General features: G+C 37.7%; 1 protein-coding gene across 1 annotated transcript in view; it reads right to left on the reverse strand.

Annotated features, from left to right (window-relative positions):
- The window catches only part of slit3 (slit homolog 3 (Drosophila)), a 174755-nt gene that overhangs the window by 26034 nt on the left and 129424 nt on the right, over window positions 1-19297 (reverse strand). Inside the window, exons 16-27 of the mRNA XM_058798199.1 lie at window positions 18539-18613; window positions 17894-18037; window positions 15719-15862; window positions 11628-11791; window positions 8902-9037; window positions 7028-7096; window positions 5933-6004; window positions 5684-5755; window positions 3959-4030; window positions 3250-3413; window positions 2067-2191; window positions 436-533 (exon numbers count right to left, since the gene is read on the reverse strand). Of these exons, the coding sequence (XP_058654182.1) occupies window positions 436-533; window positions 2067-2191; window positions 3250-3413; window positions 3959-4030; window positions 5684-5755; window positions 5933-6004; window positions 7028-7096; window positions 8902-9037; window positions 11628-11791; window positions 15719-15862; window positions 17894-18037; window positions 18539-18613 (1335 nt within the window). The remainder of the gene's footprint in view (window positions 1-435; window positions 534-2066; window positions 2192-3249; window positions 3414-3958; window positions 4031-5683; window positions 5756-5932; window positions 6005-7027; window positions 7097-8901; window positions 9038-11627; window positions 11792-15718; window positions 15863-17893; window positions 18038-18538; window positions 18614-19297) is intronic.

Consider the following 19297-nt stretch of genomic DNA (forward strand, 5'->3'; position numbering starts at 1 on the left):
GGGCTCATTTGCTGTTTTTTTCTAAAGTCATTGAGCAACTCTGTTCCTGCTGGATGTGAAATGGCTGCCCTATAAGAATTGAATAGAGGCTTAACGTGACATTACCAAAGTTGCTGGGTGATTTATAAGACATGGGGGACATTTATTGTTCCATTACACCAATCTGCCTGTCTCTTGCTTCTTTCAAATGTCCAGGCGTGTTACAAGCTTTGAATTTTTAATACACAGATTTTGTCCAGATGTGCATTTTAACAAATTATTTCAGTTTTTAAATCTTATTTATACCCTTTTTGACACTTGCATTCATAGCGATAGTGGAAACATTGTGCAGGCTACATTCAGACTTACGTTGCATCAAAACTCAACATTTCAGGCCACAGGTCCAACAACTTCACAGCTATTCGATGGCTAACAGAATATCAAGGCTGGATGTACCTGTAGTGTCCGTCCAGTCCAGGTGTGAGGTGGCACGTGCCTCCATTAACACATGGCAGGCTGATGCAGGCGTTAATGGGGATCTCGCAGTTACGACCCTGAGGAAAGAGAAAGCCTGTGAGCACGGATGAGGAAAGAAAGAGCTCAGGTTTTAACATGCCTGACCCTACATACTGGGACAAAGGTCACAATCAGATGGATACTTTCAAAGGTGAAGAGGTTAAAGGAATAAAAAGCCATCATCTACAGTATTACATAATGAGTTCTGAGTAAAATGTCAACTTAAATGTTAACCGCAATTTACCTTTCAAACAGGGTTAAGGAGTGGACATTAAAGGCAATGATTAGCGGTGCTTTATATGGTTATTATTGTTGCTCATACTTATAATTAGGAATCTGTTTTAATCCCTTAACCTTTAACTGCCATCCTGAACACCCTAGCAACCACACAGCAACATAATAAAAACACTCAGAACATATCAACTGCATAGTCTATCCAGTAGCATTGTGGTGGCTAGTTTTGCACAGACAAGCACCACTCACATTTTCCTCAGCAAATGTAAAAATCTTGTTTGTTTACTACTTCTATATCCAGGCCCAGAGCCGAGTTTATTTTAATATCATGGTTTATGGAAGATGTATGTCGTGTCCTGATCCTTTTACACTCTGGGGCTGTAACTCCGTGACTAACACTCTCCATTTCAATTTCAGACAAAGGCTTTTGCCACTGATATGTCTGTTTCCTCTGCTCTCCTCAAAGGGCCCATATGTCTGTTTTCTTTCTCTCAGCCCCTCTGTTTTTTTTCTTTTCTTTTTCTTGTCCCATGTTTGACTTAATTCAGTACTCTTGAACATTCTAATTAATCTTCACTTACTTCGAGGACAGACGCGCACCTGCAACTGACCTTGAGAGCTGGGGTTTTAATTAAAAGACAGCTCATTGGTTCTGTCTTGTAGAGGGCAAAGGGTTAAGCTCTTATCTGTTCTTCAACAGAACAACACTGACAGGAATCCCATAACCAAACAAAAGGGTAATGATTGCACGATGCATCCAGGACACACACACACACACACACATTCGCAAAGCACTTTTTGTGTAAAACCGAGTCTGTTTGATGTCAAACTTTGGTTCGCGGTTTTCGGATGTGCATCAGCAATTTGCAACCCTCTCTGCTTGAAATGATGTTCTAAAGTTTGGTTTATAAAGCAATCTGTTCTAACTCACAGAAGTGAACTGCTATTGATGCCGCATAATTTACATTTTTGTACGCTCCCGCTTGGTCACACTTATCATTTCTCATAGCAGCTTGTCTCAGAATAAATTGCCTTCGAAGAGCAGCTCACATTCTTCACATCTCTTGCAATGCATTTGCCAACAGCCCAAGACCCCACCGCCAAGGTCGCACTACTGAGCATGTATCCACTACACAAACAACGGCTGCCTGAGTACAATAGGAACTAATCAAGAAACTTCAGAGACAGCGAGTTCAGCTCGGGAAGATGGATGATGAGGCTCTCTTGCATGTAATGATGCACATAACTCATAGGAATATTTGGTACACGTGTGCAGGAGGACAGGAAAGACGCTAGCTGAGGATGTGCTGTATGTGGGGTGGTGGATGTTCACTCACCTTGTAGCCAAAAGGGCAGGTGCAGTGGTAGGAGCCCGTGAAATCACTCACACATGTGCCGTTGTTCTGACAGGGAGTCGCCAGACAGGGGGCGCACTTGGACATCAGATTCAAATCTGCTGGACCTGAAACACACAACACCAAATGTGAAGTATAAATGTGTGGATGAGAGGTGAATGGAGGTGACATTAAGGTCAACATGAAACAAACCTGGTCATATTTACTCGCGAAACAATATATATGTGCATGTTATTACTAGAAAAAAGAAAGGTTATTTTTGCAGTACTGTTATAGTATGCATTTATTATTTTGAATTAGCTTTTATTTTCCAGTTTTCATTTAATTTTAGTTTAAGTTTTAATAATTTTGTTAAGTGCTTTTGTCATTGTATCAGATTTTAAAAAAAATAAAAATTCTATTTAGCTTTATTTTATATAAATTTTAGGTTTTTAATACTTTTTTTTCAGTTCAAGGCAACATTTTTAATTCTTGTTCTTAAAGTTTTTTTAATCTAATATTTATATTTTTATATTTTATTTTATTATAATTTTAATTTAGTTAATGAAACTTATAACTTAATTGATAACTTCAACTATTTTTAACAGTTTTAAGCAGTAGCTAATGATAACAACACTGCTCTTTTTGGATAACATGTTTTTCAAACCGTCTCTTTCAACCTGACTCCATTCTGGTACGTAATGTCCACTTTTCATGATCCAACCAGTTCTGATTGAATAAAATCAAGACGTAACCTACAGTTTTTTTTCTCCTCAAATATCTTGATTCATTCTAAAATATAATGAATTAATCATGACAACAATGGCATTGCAAATGCATAGCTTACATACTCTCAGAAAAAAAGGAACTAAACTGGGGTGGTACCCTTTCAAAAGGTACCAATATGTACCATTTTGCGGTAAATAAGGTACAAATATGTACTTTTAGCTTTTGTACCTTAGGATATGGCCCCAGTGACAGCCCTGTACCTTATTTTTTTGTATGCTTACTTTTTGGAGACTTTTTACTGATAGAAACAACAGAAAAAGGACAGGATATTATTTAGGGAGAGAAAGAGAGCGGAAATTGCGCAGATCAAATTTAAATCTACGTCTCCCACATGAGCACCATGGCTCAATGTGTCTGCAGCAGATGTGTTAACCAGCAGAAGAGAAGACAGACTCACCTTTGCACTGGAATTGACTGAGAGGGGTGGTAAGCAGCAGTCGGTCCGCCATGTCTGGAGGTCCAGTGCAGCGGGCGATGCCAGGCTCTTTAAACCCAGCCTTCACCCACTGAGACAACCAGCGCAGCTCACAGTCACAGTACAGGGGGTTTGCACCTAGAGCCCTGGATGACAGGAACCAGGTGTTAAACTTTGTTTGAAAGCATAAATGCATTGAAATGTCAGTATGATTCGTTAGTTTAGTTGTGTGTTTTTCCTTGTGAGCTCAACTCTTCATTACAAAGCCAACTTCTTCGGTTACTACAGACATCCCAAGTGCACTTCCTTCAATTCAACAGGCCCTTTATTCCTCAATGGGGATTTTTTTTCTGACAGTTCTTTTCAATGAGGAAACAAGGAGCTACAGTAGCCCTGCTCCAAACCAGCAAAGGAACTACAGCCAGAGAGGAAAAAAAACAGCACCACCATAAGCCTCCATAATAGATGCCTTTTAGCTGTAATAAAATTTACAAAGATTTCCTGTGGGGCTCGGTCTCCGAATGCGGAGCACAAGGCTGCTCTCTCTCTAGGTTGCACCCGGTAATGAGGTAAAACGTACATTGAGTCTAAAGACCTGAGTTGGTCTCTAAGGCTGAGACTGGGAATCCATCATTAATAGAGGCAGAGAGAGCACGCTTTTACACTGACACACACACACACACACACTTACAGATGAGACAGAGATGTCAAGTGGCTGAAGGCTCCCTCCGGAATAGTTGAAAGGTCATTTCCGTGGAGGGTTCTGAAAGAGAAGAATGAAAAGGAAATGAAAAAAAGCTTGGAGCTCTGGGAGTTGGTTCCATTGTTTTCCACACTATAAATGGAGATAGAGAAAGAAAGGGTCGGTCATTCACAGCATTTAGTGCAGATTATAGAAAACCGCTGCCGTTTTGTGAGACACCGGTGGGAACGGCAGATTTGCATTAAGATGTCATTGTATGCTGTGTCGGTTCTGTTTAATAATTCCTCCTGTTGTATTACGGGGCGCTCAGCCCACACATATACACTCAGACTGCAACCTGAGAACATGATTGGACAGCTACGGGCCCTTGAGGCCACGTCAGCGCTGGCCCTGGGGCATTCTGGGAAATTAAAAAGTGACAATGATGACTGCCTGGCAGACTAAGTTTAAAAGGGCCGGAATAAGGTGGGCGTCCTTTGGGCTGTTTAACATATCTGTGCACACAGGGTGTTGATAACCTATCCTGCCCAGAGCCACAGAGCACAACATCCAGTTTAATGCAGACAGGGTATTTCTTAAACTATTTATATATTACTACACACATTTCAAACTCACTCATTTATTTGTCTCCTAATAACTTACAAGAGCGAATATACGTGCATCTCAGAATTTTTTTATCCACGGACAATTTTTTTCCCCCCACCACATCTCAAAATGCCAAATAAATATGTGATGGAAATTATATTTTCAATAGAAACGTGGCTAATTTCATATTATAGTATCATAAATACATGAACAATATTTTATCACATTTTTTTCATAAGATAAAGTTGAAAGAATTATAGCACAATCAAAAAATATTTTGTTCATAAGTGATATTTACCTTGATTTTGTCAACTAAAAGGAACAGCTGATGAACATACAATCAAATTCAAAAGTTTAGAATCAGAGTTTTTTTTTTAAGAAATTAACATTTTTATTAAATTGATCAAATCTGACTTCTATTTCAAATAAATTATATATATATATATATATATATATATATATATATATATATTTATTTTTCTAAGAAACATCAAGGTTTCCACAAAACTTCCCAAACTTTTGAACGGTACGGTAATTTTTGCATAACAAATATTGAAATGCTTTATGCTTATTTTACACTCTGCTTAGAATATTATACTTTTAAATTATCATAGCAAAAGTAATATTGTAAAGAATTTTCTTCCACTGAAAAAACAGATGTAGAAACAATTACAAAAAAAAAAAACATTTTTTTGTAAAATGAATTCCAATAATCTTTGCTTTAATTTACAACTTCAAAAAATGTAGTTTTGAGTTTGAGTCTGGATGAAGTCTGGTAAGTAACAAAAATAAATGATGAAGGCATGTTAAAAAGTTTCCAAGACCATTTTAATGTGACTTTCATACAACCAAAAGAAAAAAGTTTACCCATGGGACTTTAAGCGCTCTTAAAATCTATTGCTTTGTTCCTTCAGAACTTGCTTATGCTGTGAACATGCTGTTCTAAAGCAGCTTTGTTCAGGCAGTAATCTCCTGAAGTTAAGTTCATAAGGCAGGTTATTAGGATCTCACAGAGGTGTTATGGTGCATGGGGAGTGTGTGTGTGTGTGTGTGTGTGAGAGAGAGAGATTGATGTGACTGTGCAGCAGATCGCTGGTTCATCGGGTAAAAAACAAAAGGGAGTCTTACAGCAGGCGGAGAGAACGCAAGCCATCAAATGCATGAACCGGGACACAGCGAATTTGATTATAGCTCAGGATACTGCAGAGAAAGAGAGAGTGAATATGAGTGAGACTCAGAGACAAAGAAACAGTCATTTAATGTCAACATTTCTGCCAAATTTTTTGGCAGTAGTAATCCCGTTCACATGCCTGCACTGACAAACACATATGTTGACACAGAAACTGTGTTTGATTGTTGGATTATGGTGTTACTTACAGGGTGGCGAGCTGAGTCATGTTGCTGAAGGTGAGAGGGGCGAGAAGACTGATGCTGTTATTACTGAGGTCTCTGCAGAGGAAACACACACAAACACACAGCAGATTCAGTTACACACCCTCAGAACAACGTCTACAACATGCCTTCACATTCCAAAGCCGATTTACTCTTAGAAAAGAGATTTAATCGCAGATACTTTCATCCTGGTTAGATAAAGGTTATTAACTAATGACTTCAAACATGCATAAAAACTAAACTGCAAACTGCCAAAAAATAAATAAAAAAGGCAGTTGAGGTTGCCAGAAACTCACTCAGTTATAATGTTTGAGGGATTATGGGATGGCATGTTGGTGACTGTATATTTTACAACTTATTATAAGTTGTTGAATGTTATACCAAGATATATAAAAAGCACCAAAATTTGCTTTGTACCTTAAAAAATGTGCAGATAATTACCATCTAAGTACACATGCCACAATATAAAGTCACACGATGAATCAGAGTTCATCATAAGTAGCTTGTCCATAAAATATGGCCAATTTCTATAAACGGAGCATATGGTCATACAAACAAAGAAAAAAGCAGCTTCGGGGTAACACACATGGTACTGAGAAAATGTAATAAACAAGAGCTAAATGCATAAAATTGAACAAAACACCCTTGTGTACACTGCCGACAAACAAAAATGAGAAGAAACCAAATTATTTAAATAAAATACTGAATGTGATATTTTTCACTGTAAATTATACATTCATACATAGCTTTTACTTGCAAAAGTCATTAATTTGACTATTTTACAGTTAAATTACATAAAATGCAATGTTTAAAATTTAAAATTCTAAAGTAACTTAGAGTTAAACAATTAACAGGTTTTCACTGTCAATTTTTTTTGTAAACATTACAGACTTTTTTGTGTGTATACATGTGCTTCATTTTTACTAAAATTGTTAAATTCCTACAGCTTCAGAAATAAAAATAATGATATATGCTTAAAACAAACATACAAATGAACGCATTTAATGCACAAATAGGTCCCTTAAAGGTAAAAGTGAGTGCCAAATGAATAAATTCAATGAAAAGTGAAGAAATACACACAGCAGTGTCAGTTGTTTCAGATTAGCAAGCTCTTTGGACACAGAGGTGAGGAGGTTTCCTTCCAAATATCTGAAACGGTAAGAAAAATCCTGTTAACAGGCAAGTTTACAATACTCAAACAAGATACAAAGTAAAACCAGATTCATTTAAAATTTCATTTCATGCTTAAAAATCAATTTTACCGCGGAAGAAATAGCCTTATTACCACAAAGTGGCTCTAGATGTAGAGAAGTTACATTGAGCTGCCTTACTGTCCATGCTTGGTTTCAGAAAAGAACCAACATGAAGTGTGGCTGCTGGGATTGCTTATGTACAAAATGTACTCTTGGGTGAGTTTCATCCTAATTTTACCACTTTGTGACGTGCTGCAAGATGACAGGACACAGATAGATGGGGCTTTGATAGGGAACTCATGCTATCAAAGCGATTTTATAATGGGGTCTGTCAGTGAGCAAGTGTATTGTCTTCACAACTACGACACAGGAGAAGAGGTCAATCCTGCTGGAGTTTTCCTGCACAACCCAAGAACAATTACTGTCCTTCAGCTGAAAAACCGACAGCGACAAGGCAGGATATTCCTGTTCACCACACTCGCTAATATAACCGCTTGTTATATCAGTCTCTCCTTGTCACTTGTTTGCAATCTTGTGATTTCTTTCCTTCTCTTAGTCACTGTCATCTTGTTCTATTGCTTCCCTGTCTCTCCATCTATCCCATTTCTCTAAGTATGAGTATGAGCGGCTCTTGTCGAGCTTAAATGGCCTGTGTGTCAGCGGTTCTATGAAGGCACTGTGCTTACTCTTCATCCGATTGGTCCATTAGATAATGACCAATACCTTAACAGAGCAACAACTCACTGACCCTCATACAATCAGAGCGACCCATCTCAGAATCAATCCCCATCACTGGGGCGTTACCCTAAGATACAAAAGCTAAAAGGTACATCTTGTACCTTATTTACCCCTAAAAATGCTGCATGTGAGTACCTTAAAGATACATATTAGCAACTGAAGTGTTTCCTAAGGGTATTGCAACATACCAAATAAGTATTGATGATAACCTTGATATTTTAAAAATGAAATATTGATATCATGTTGATACGGGTTGACACTCCATCATAACAGGTATTCCACCTTAACGATCGATCTTAAAATGTAAAAAGGAAGACGACAGTATGTAGGTAGTACTACTGCACCACAAAATCACCTGAAAAAGATTTTCAGTATATATATTTTCAGTAACATTTATAGTTAGTGGCCAATATATATATATATATATATATATATATATATATATATACACAGTATATATAGATAGATAGATAGATATAGATTTTTTTTGTCTTAATTTCTTTAGATATTGCAATAATACAGATATCATTAATTATTTTGGCCAAATAACTAAATGTCTAGTGAAAATCAAATATCATATCTGTTTGAAAGAAAATTAATTATCTCAACAACAACAAAAAATTACTGTGAACGCATTGTCTTGTTGTACAAATGTATAGTACTGCTGTATTAATGTTTTTTTTTTTTTTTCATATTTTGTTTAAATTCAATCGTGCGGTTTCTGTTAGAGCTTTGTCATTCCCAATCAATTAATCAATCAGTCTGTCCGACACTAAATCAAATCTCCATCTGCATCCCGAAGGTCCTTTGGATCAATGGTCAAATGAATTAAATTATTTGTTTGCTTATTTTAATTAACTAAACTGGCCAAGTAGAAAACAAAAACTGGATGTGACACTGCGCCAACCCTTACAGAAACAAAATCCTGTTTTTTGTGGAAATAAACTGTCTATCCTAAATGGAAAAAGATGAAAACATGACAGGAAGAAAGACAAATAAAGGGAGCTGGAAGGAGAAACTCACAGTTCAGTTGTATCTTTAGGGATACCCTTAGGCAGCGAACGCAGCCCGCGGTTACTACAGCGCACCACCGTGTCCGAGCATGTGCAGGAATCAGGACAGCGAGGGGCCGACGGCAGACAGACATTCTCTTCCGTACCTGAGAGAGAAAGACATGCATATTTTATGCTGCTTTACATCATGCAAGAGAAAAATGTAATATGTGTTGCTAACAGATCTAATATAGAAACTCATCAATTCTTTAAAAGGAAGCAATGGTGGATGGAGAAAAAGAGAGAGAGAACGGAAGAAAGAGCACAGGTGCTGCGTGCACTGAATTGCATTGAAAATAGCTCATTCTCCAGCGTGTGGGTCTCCAAACACGGGTCTCATTATAACAGCGCACGCTTGCGAACTGATACAGTGCACAGGAGTTTAAAATCAGCAGCTAAATATTGCTTTTGGCCTCGCTCGCTCCACATTTCCTGCAAGCAATACTTGTAGCCTCCTCCCGAGCTGCTTTCATCCAAGCTCTGTAAGATGCTATCTGTAAAAGGCTGAATTACCCTGCAGATTAAAAAGAAACAGCGAATTAAGCCATTAATGGGAGGTAATGGAGACTGAGATATGCTCCAACAATAACACACAGACCGAGTCTGGAAGGAGAACGCTGGATCTGGACGTGCCTGCAAACGCAGAAGAGCCAAAGGGGCTGTGGGCTAGTATTACAATGACTGGACTCTTTCAAACGACCAAAAATATCTTCCCGTAAATCAATTTAGCTTGACTTTGTTACTCTAACTGTAATTGCAGAGCACTGAAATAGCTGGATGTTGTGGTGGCAAGCTTTTTGGAGCCCCGCTCTAGGAGGAAGAAACGAACGGAATAACAACACATGAGCCCTGACAGACAGCTTCTTCTAACTAATGGACCTCAAGCCAGGGCGATTTCTCTCACTTTCAACCTCTTTATTTCAAAGCGCTTCGGCCGTCTACAGCTGAGCGGGCTCTCTTAACACCATATTCCCCGAAGCTGCGAAAGAGCTGTGTCTAACCCAAACACCCCGGCTTTGACAGGGAGGCCTTCTGAAACACAGGACCCCGGCCAGACAGAAGCCAAACCGCAGTTTCTTTTTCTCCGTTAAACTTTATGTCAGTCTCGAGAGGTTCTGTTTTCCCCCCATCTTTATGGACACCAGTTCTTCCCTATAAAAACCTGAGCGGGAGAAGATAATGCTGAGGCCTCCACGCTCGGCGTTTAATTTGTCCACGTGCTGCTCTCTTGGTACGGCCTTGTGGGAAGCTGGCCGGGTGTGATTTACACTGACGATGGGAAGCAGAGAGAGGGGGATGAAGGTGTGGGAAATCGGAGGAGACGGAGTGGAGAGAGAGCCTCGGTCTGGAAGGGGGCGACGCAGTGGCCTGATCTAAGCAGCGTGATTTCATGGGAACTGGAGATGGATGTGGTGTGGATGGCACAGGCTACAAGGCAAATACTAGATGAGGTCTGCAAACCCTTATTCAGGGTCCTGACGGTGCGTCTCTGGTTCAACTGCTTAAAGGAGTGTACAGTATATAAACAGGCCAGCGTGTACATAAAGGAGTTGAAGAGTATGAAAGAGAATCAACATTGTATAGATGGAGACATGGAAGTATAGACTGGTATATTCACATTTACCGTAGTTCTTTCTTTCTTTCTGCTGTCTATATATATATATATATATATATATATATATATATATATATATATATATATATATATATATATAGTTGATATATTATATAGTATAATAGTATACAGTATATAGATATACATACAGATATAGATATACTGTGTATATACATATATATATATATATATATAGATATACAGTATATATAGAGATATATGTATAAAGTACACACACACACATACATATATATAAACACAGTTCTTATTGCATGAACCACATTCAAAGTTGTTGTGAAAGAGGTGATAAACCTGTATATATGTACAATATAACAGTTACAGGGTAATTAACTCCATATATACAGTATATATATATATATATATATATATATATATAGCCCTACATTATTTTTATTATTATTTTATAAATTAATTATTTATTATTGTATAGATGGAGACATGGGAGTATAGAAATTGGCATAAAAATAATAAAACATTTGTATAAATATATATATTTAAAACTGTAAATGTACAATATAACAGTTAAAGGATAACTCCATATATACAGTGTGTAAATATTTATAAATATGTCACTAAATTATTTTTATTATTTTTATTATTATTAATAACAATAGCAATAGTCTCTATAATGTCTAATATATTAATGAAATTAATTTACTTATTTTATTTATAGAATTATTGTTTTTTTAATAGTTAATACAGTTGAATGCCCAGTAAGCAATATTTATGGTAATTATATCATAAACATAATATCATTTTATTATATATCACATGTTTATAATAAAAGTATATCATATAAACTATTAATGACAATAAATCACTCACCAACCATTGGCAGTTGTGGTAAAAGTTAATTTTGGAATCTGGTTACACTGATTGCACCAAAGTTAAGGTGGTCAGGCTAACAAGGTGCTTGTTCCTTTACTGTGGTAAAACCACTATGATGCACGACGGATTTATTGCTCAATATACATTCTTTGATACAGGCATTTGCTGAGTTACTGATCCATCAACAGGGCAAGCAGCCGATATTGTGCAAGTGGCCCAAAATAGAGTTATACCGTCGCAGGAGAAATCAGGCGTGGCTACATCCTGTATGGGGATCTCCTTCAGGAAGGCAGGTTTCTGGCAGCGTGGGTTGCCACTAACCACCCTGGTCTTCTTAAGCCACAGTCCCAGCCAGGCTAAGTGACAGTCACACACGTAGGGATTAGACAGCAGGTTACTGTACACAAACAGAAAGAAAACACAAACCCCATTACGATATAATTACAATGGAAAGCAATCAGCAGGGTTAAATTACCACATAAACGATTAAACTCCAGCCCATTTAACCCAGCAGGAGAACTGAATTTGCATTTAAATAGCAATACAATTACATATTATGACTGCGATGTGACCTGCAATGCTGACAGTGTTCGATAGCAACTTTTGCTGTGTTATTACATTGTTATAAAACAGCCACTACGAGTAAGCTGCTTTAAAAACGAATACGAGGTCCATAGAGCTCATCTTTCTAAGACTAAACTATCGAAGATATATCCTAACGTTTCCGACATACGTGAAAAATGCAAACATTCACCCTGTAACCTCACTGTCCCAAACGGCAACATTTTTGGAACTCTTTCTTTAAAACAGTCTCCGATGTTCTTAAAATCAAAGACGTTTGCCCTATAATTGCCATTTTTGGTGTTCCATCTCAGTGTTATCCTCTGAACCATAAACAAGGTAGTGCCGTGGCATTTGCATCATTGCTTGATCGACGCAGAATATTGTTATCTTGGACCTCCCCACAACCTCCATCAATGTGGCTTAAAGATTTCATCTTCTTTTAAAACTTGAAAAAGTCAAGTATAATATCAGAGGCATTTTTTGAAAAATGGCAACAGTTTATTACTTTAATGTTATACGTATTGTGGAGGTAGACTGAGGGGAGATATAATTCTTTTTCTCCTTTAAGGAGTAGTTTTGTATTGTTATTATATTTTAATTTATTATTTTTCTTTTCTCTTTCTTTCTTTTATTTATTTGCCCTATTAATTATGTAGTTGAACCTTTTTCATATGTCCTTCTGTTTTAGTTTGGGATCATTGGGTTGGGTAGGATGTGAATGTTATAAAATGTAAAAGTGTTATAAAAATTCTTCGACAAAACAAAACTAAAACGACGGCTCACGAATAAGACACAGACGCATTTTCATCAAGTTTGGGTACAGAACGATCCGTCAACCAATGGCTACAGGGTCGCTGGAGTAGAGGGTTCAGAATCAACTTATTGGCCCATTTTTCATGCGTCCTCACTGAGTTCTGAAAGTTCAGGTGGTGGCACATAGACCTAAATCAGAAAATTGTAGCCTTGAGTTGAAAGCGTCACCAGCAATGACTCTAGAAGGCCCACCAGGGAGCCGGCTGATGGCCCACTCGGGCGGGATGCATTACTGAAACACACAGCAGCACTAGCACAGGCACAGAGCAACTCTTTCATAGAGTATCTGCTGTGCTGCAGCCTGCGGGATAAATTAATCGAGTGTGCTGACCTTCCGCTGCTTCGCCAATAGATGCTTCGCAGCTTAAGGGGATGTGCTCATGTTAACACCACCCTGCAATGTGTTTGCCTTTAATTATTCCTACATCGTGTCTGTACACGCTTCAAAGGGCAAAGAAACACCGGCTGTGAGAGAACAAGCCAGGCAGACGTTTGCTTTGGGAATGATATCACACACTAGACATGAGAGAATATTTATGCAGCTAAATTTAATAAATGGGACATAACTGACAAAACACGTGGCTATTTTTACTGTTATAATCACAAATGCGAGCACTCAAAAGTAACCTCTGTCCTGACTGCTCACTCCAAACTCTCCTACCGGAAACACACTCCCGCTCCGCTCTAATTTCGGCAGAGGTGGAGGGATGAATGATGGAGTGAGAGAGAAACAGGAGGGAAGTGTGCCCAACATGTCTGCTGCACTACTGTGGGAAGAGAATAGCTGGGGAGGCCTTGCTCTCTCTCTCTCTCTCTCTGGATATTTTTAGCTGCCCTGTGCTGAAATGGACATGGCTGTGTCAGCCGCTGGGTAATTAGAGAGCTGGCAAAAAAGGAAAGAGAATAAAAAAAGAACGAGTCTGAAAGAAAAAGCACAACAGATTGATTGGAAAAGTTGGCTTATGGAATAAGAAGGAAAAAAGAATTGAACGTGTTTTGAAGATTCCATACAATGTATAGAATGTAAGAAAAAAATATAATATTTAAAGATAAAAATGGAATATAGAAGAGAATATTTAAGAATAATTTATTCCATTACAGAAAACAATATTTGAAAATAAAATGTTTAAAATGTAAACATTTACAAAATGTATGTTTATATCAACAAAACATACATGTTTTTATCATTACCTTCATTTTACATTTTTTTTGCTCTTATATATTACACACACACACACACACACACACACACACACACACACAGAGAATATTTAGAATAAAAATATAAAATTTTAAGCATATATATATATATATATATATATATATATAGCATTTTGCTCTTATATATATATATACACACACACACACACACACACACACACACACACACAGAGAATATTTAGAAAAAAATATAATATTTTATAATAATTACATTAATTAATTTATGAAATTAATAATACAATATTTTAAAATAATTGGATTTATTAATAAAAAATATTTAATATTAATAATAACATTAATATAGAAGAGAATATTTAAGAATATTTTAGAATACAATATTTTATTTAAAAAAATAAATAAATATGTATGGTTTTATTAAGAATGGAAGAGCAAAACAAAACATGACAACACAAACAAAACAAAAATAAAACAAAGCACAGCAAAGTAAAGCCAAGCAAAGCAAAACATGACAAAACAAAGAAAAAAAAGACAACACAAAAAACAAAACAAAACAAAAAAATGCTATAGTGCTAAGCTAGAAAAAGGTTGTCAAGGAAGTTTTAGCCTTGTTTATGCCTTGATAAAAAAGGAAAATATATGTTACTGATTGGATGACTTCATTGTGTAAATTCTTCCTGTTGTTTATGCATGCTAAATTTGATTAGATGGTCAGAATGGAAGGAATGACACCCCATGCAAACCAGAACGATCTGAGAGTTTCTCTGCTCACATATTTCAGCTAGTAGAGCGAGTTCACCGAATGAAAAAGAGAACCATGTGTATCGCTGCATGTTGTGATGTGTGCCAGGAATACAGCCTGATATGATAATTCAAATGGTTACAGATGCTCGCTGTGTTGGCAGTCATCATTTCCATTTTTTTTTTCTAAATTATGATTCCACCAGAAGTTATTTTGAATGCTTAACAGCATCTGTTTATCTACGAACATCTGTGAGATCTCTTTCAGTTTTCTCCGTTGATCTTTCTCTTTCTTGTCATTTCCTCAGGGCTGAGAGTTCATTTTTTTGTTGATCAGTTCTTTGTTTACCTCCCCCGCAAAAAGCTACGCAGATATTAATCTGCATTAAATATGCGCCGCACATCATTTTCTCCAGCTGATCCCAATTTTTTTACAGCATACAATCAAAAGCAAAAATGAAATGGTAGAAGAATGAATTCACTATATTTGCCTTTGTATGGACATCATCGCACAAAATTTTTAGTCCATTTTTAGACAGCAGAGCAATTTTCCCTTTTAGCCATTTTTGAATAATTCACCCTGCCCCACGGGGCAAGCCAACATTTTCTCATCTGAGGTTCAAGAACAACCAAGACAAGAAAACATAACCTCATAATTTTGAAAAACATCTGCAAACAATAAGAATTCTTTGCTCGAACCACATCCTCATCCGCTTTGCATATGAAGATATAATAGGCGCTTGATTGGTGGTGGTGCGTGACCCGATAGACTGTGTTTGACTTCCTGCGTCTTTGTGAATTTTTCAACTAACTCATTTGTGGGTTTGGTACGGATACAGGAACTTCAACAAATACTTTTATTAGGCAGCAGAGATAGTTGCGCTTTAAAATGCCTAATTCTTTCAATTTTTTTTTTTTTTGCACTAAAGAATTTCAGTTGATTACGGATGCATAACTGATTGTGTGAACCCATGACACAGAGGGGAGTGTGTGTGTGTGTGTGTGTGTGAGAGGGCGGAGGACTCACATGGTGGAGAGGGAATGCAGGGTGTTGAAAGCTCCAGGGGCGATAGTGGAGATCCGGTTATCGTAGAGGGAAAGCAGGCGCACGGAGCTCAGGCCGGTGAAGGTGGCGTTATCCACACAGCTGATCTGATTGCTCCTCAGCATCCTGACGGGAACACAGAGGCAGGTAGGATCACATTGAGTCTGACAGACTCACGGGAAGGGAGGAACGGAGAGTTTATGAGACTCTACGACCGCTGTAATGCATTCAGTCAGTGGCGGTTATATGGTACGACTGCTAACACGTCACTTCAGAAACATTAGTTTGTGAATGTGGCATGCATGCAGTGGGTGGGTAAACACACAAACTGGTGTAAGGGAGGAAAGTAAGTGCATATCGAGACATGAGTCTGGTACGAGTCTGCAGCAATTTGTTGGTTGTGAAATAATTTACAGGAAGGAAATCTGAATGATGGGGCTTCAGCAGATGGCACTTACTGTGTATCAGACCATTCAAATGAAACATTGCTAAACTGGCAATGTTATTAACCTTTATGTAACCCAGCAAGCCAGTTATATAACTGCATATATACACATACACACACTATTTAACTGATTTGCTGGGTTCAATAGGGTTAAAAAGTGTGTGTGTGTGTATGTATGTATATATATTTTTTTTAATGTGCCAGCACAGACACAATAAAGTCTGTCACAGATACACACACAATAATAATAATAATTATTATTATTATAAAATAAAAGTTTGGGATCAGTAAAATTGTGAATGCTTTTTTTTTTTTTTTTTTTAAGAAGTTTCTTATGCTTGTCAAGGCTGCATTTACTTGATCAAAAATACAGAAAACAAATATGAAATATTATTATATTAAAATAATGGTTTTAAATATAATTTATTTCTGTGATCAAAGCTGAATTTTCAGCATCATTACTCCAGTCTTCAGTGTCACATGATCCTTCAGAAATAATTCTAATATGCTGATTTATTATCAGTGTTGAAAACTGTTTTTGATGCTTAATACTTTTTTGGAACCTGTGATACTTCTTTCTGGATTCTTTGATGAATAAAAAGTTCAAAAGAACAACATTTATTCAAAATAGAAATCTCTTCTAACAGTACAAGTCTTTATCACTTTTTAAATCAATTTAACACATCCTTGTTACACATTATTATAAATAACACAAAAATTATATGCAAAGATCTGAAATATCTTTTGTGCCCTCTCCTAGAAAAAAACAGACTTATCATGTAAAATAATATGAAACATTATATATAATAGAACTTGACTTGAGTCTAATAAGTCCATGAATGACATTTTTTTTATTCTGAAAATGCAAAGCAGTTTTGTTTTAGGTGCAGAGTTTAGGTATTTGAACAACAGAAGTCTGTGGTCCAGTCTCTGGTGTTCTGGCCTTTGAGATGGCCAGGTAAACGTGTCTGCGTCTGCTCTCAGAGATTCTGTCTGTGCAGCAGACACAGGCCGCTGAGGCAGCTCGCCGCTTGACACGGGACAAGATGAGTTTGTGCGTGTGCGGTTGGGGAGGGCTGAGCTGCCCAAAACAATCAGGTTCTCCTAAAGGCCCTCAGCAGCACAAACGGGCTAAATGCAAACCAGAGTCTGCCGTGATGAAAACCCGAAAGCAGCAAATTCGGCATTAAACTCTGACAAACAGGGATCTGAGACGAGCAAACTCAATTTGGACACATACTCCTGGGATTTGAAAGCCACTAAATCCAATATTGCAGGACCATGATTCCATTCATTTGCTCCTATGCACTCCTCTCTCTCCAATTAAGCTAATTAGAGCGACAGCAGGCCTTAGGAAGGCTTTTTCTAACCACCAGGCTTCAGAATATGCATTGTATTAGCATCTTTGTTCCCGATAGCGCGCCAGCATAGAGGACGTCTATGCCTTCTCGCGCTCAGCATCTTGATTAGACCTGGCGATCACCGTTTTTGCTGAGAACAGGCAATTTTTCTTGAAAATTTGTTTCTAAAATAGCCTACATGAGCAATTCCTGGAGCGCATTTCCAATGCTGTAACTCTGACGTTTGTGCATTTATATTCAAAACCGTGTGAATATATGAATGTAAACGTGGCTCGGAGACATGTCTTCATTTTATTGAGCAGGACAACAGTGGAGAAATGAAAAATGAGCTTAAACGGTAGCGATACTTACAGCGTTTTGAGGCCGCCCAAACCCTTGAACATCCGTCCGCTGACCGACTGCAGCTTGTTTCCGGTCAACAGTAGCTCCAAAACACCTCCGGCCCCATCAAACGCCCCCTCACGGATGTCCCGGAGTTTATTATTACTTAAGTTTCTGCAAACACAGAATTGAGGAAAACATTAACTCCTGTGCGCTCTGACGCAAGCTTTTCTTTTAAACGCGCTATTTATTACTCTGGCAAATGGCAGAAAGCACAGGTTGCAACGGTACACTGCAAATTTCTTTGTTTCATCATATGAATAGGTTGTGGTTGTATCCTAAACACACGTTTATGATGATTCACTGCTTAATTTTAAACCGTGCTTCAGTAAAATGTAAGGTCGGGCTTTTTTAGATCTGCCCAATTTATAACTGTGCTAGATAGTAAGCAATTTCATGCATGATAAATCACCAGTCCTCTTCCTGAGCGAATACCGCTTTTTGGAGAGGGCCGCAAATATTGCCTGACAGTAAATCACTGCATGCGTTTTCCCATTAGGTTGGAATATTCCAGAAGCTTTTCTTGTCCTGCTGTCCACAGTGAAGCTGAATTTCCCAAATACACCAATGTCATTCAGCAGTCAAACAGAAAAAGAGAAATAAACCCGTTCGTACATCTTGCGCAGGTTTGGCAGCTTCTTGAAGGCCCCTGTAGCCTCTAGGACGGAGATTTCATTGTCGTTCAGCCGTCTGGTGGAGAGAGAGAGAGAGAGAGAGAGAGAGAGAGGTTAATAGTTCAACAGTAAACAGAGTACTCACAAGCTACTATATAATAATAAGATAAAGTCTCAGAGCAAAAAGCACTTGTAAACCTCACTGGAGCATGTAGGAGTGATGGGAAGTGATTATCATTCAGACTCTGTCTCTGTCTCAGTCTTCAAGTCTCTTATGTGGGAGACGCTGTGTAATTGGGACTGTGATGTCATTGTGATGAAAAATCAGTACCGCTCTCTCTGGTGTGAGCGTTGGGTATGTGACTCTCATACACATTCATCTGTCCCTCAACACCAGTGAGGACAACATGAAGGACACACTCTGATATTTTTGCAAATAATAACAGTGGACGTGGAAGATGGGCTAATGGGCGATGCAGATAAATGGAGACATCTGGAAACAGATGGTGTATTTTGGAATGGCATGCTACATTATGCAGGGCTTTCAAACTGGAGCTGCAAGGAAGGAGGAAAATAAATAAAAGAAAAAAGAAAAGAATAAAATATGGACCCAATTGACATTAATTACTATTTAATTTTGTTTTAAACACTGGTTGAAAATCCTAAAATTAATCACATTTGGAAAAATTCGGTCACATTTACAGTTGTTCTGCAAATATCTGTGGGCAAAATCCAGTAATTGTGATAGGAATTTATGCAA

Source organism: Onychostoma macrolepis, chromosome 14 (assembly GCF_012432095.1).
Source record: "Onychostoma macrolepis isolate SWU-2019 chromosome 14, ASM1243209v1, whole genome shotgun sequence".
NCBI lineage: Eukaryota > Metazoa > Chordata > Actinopteri > Cypriniformes > Cyprinidae > Onychostoma > Onychostoma macrolepis.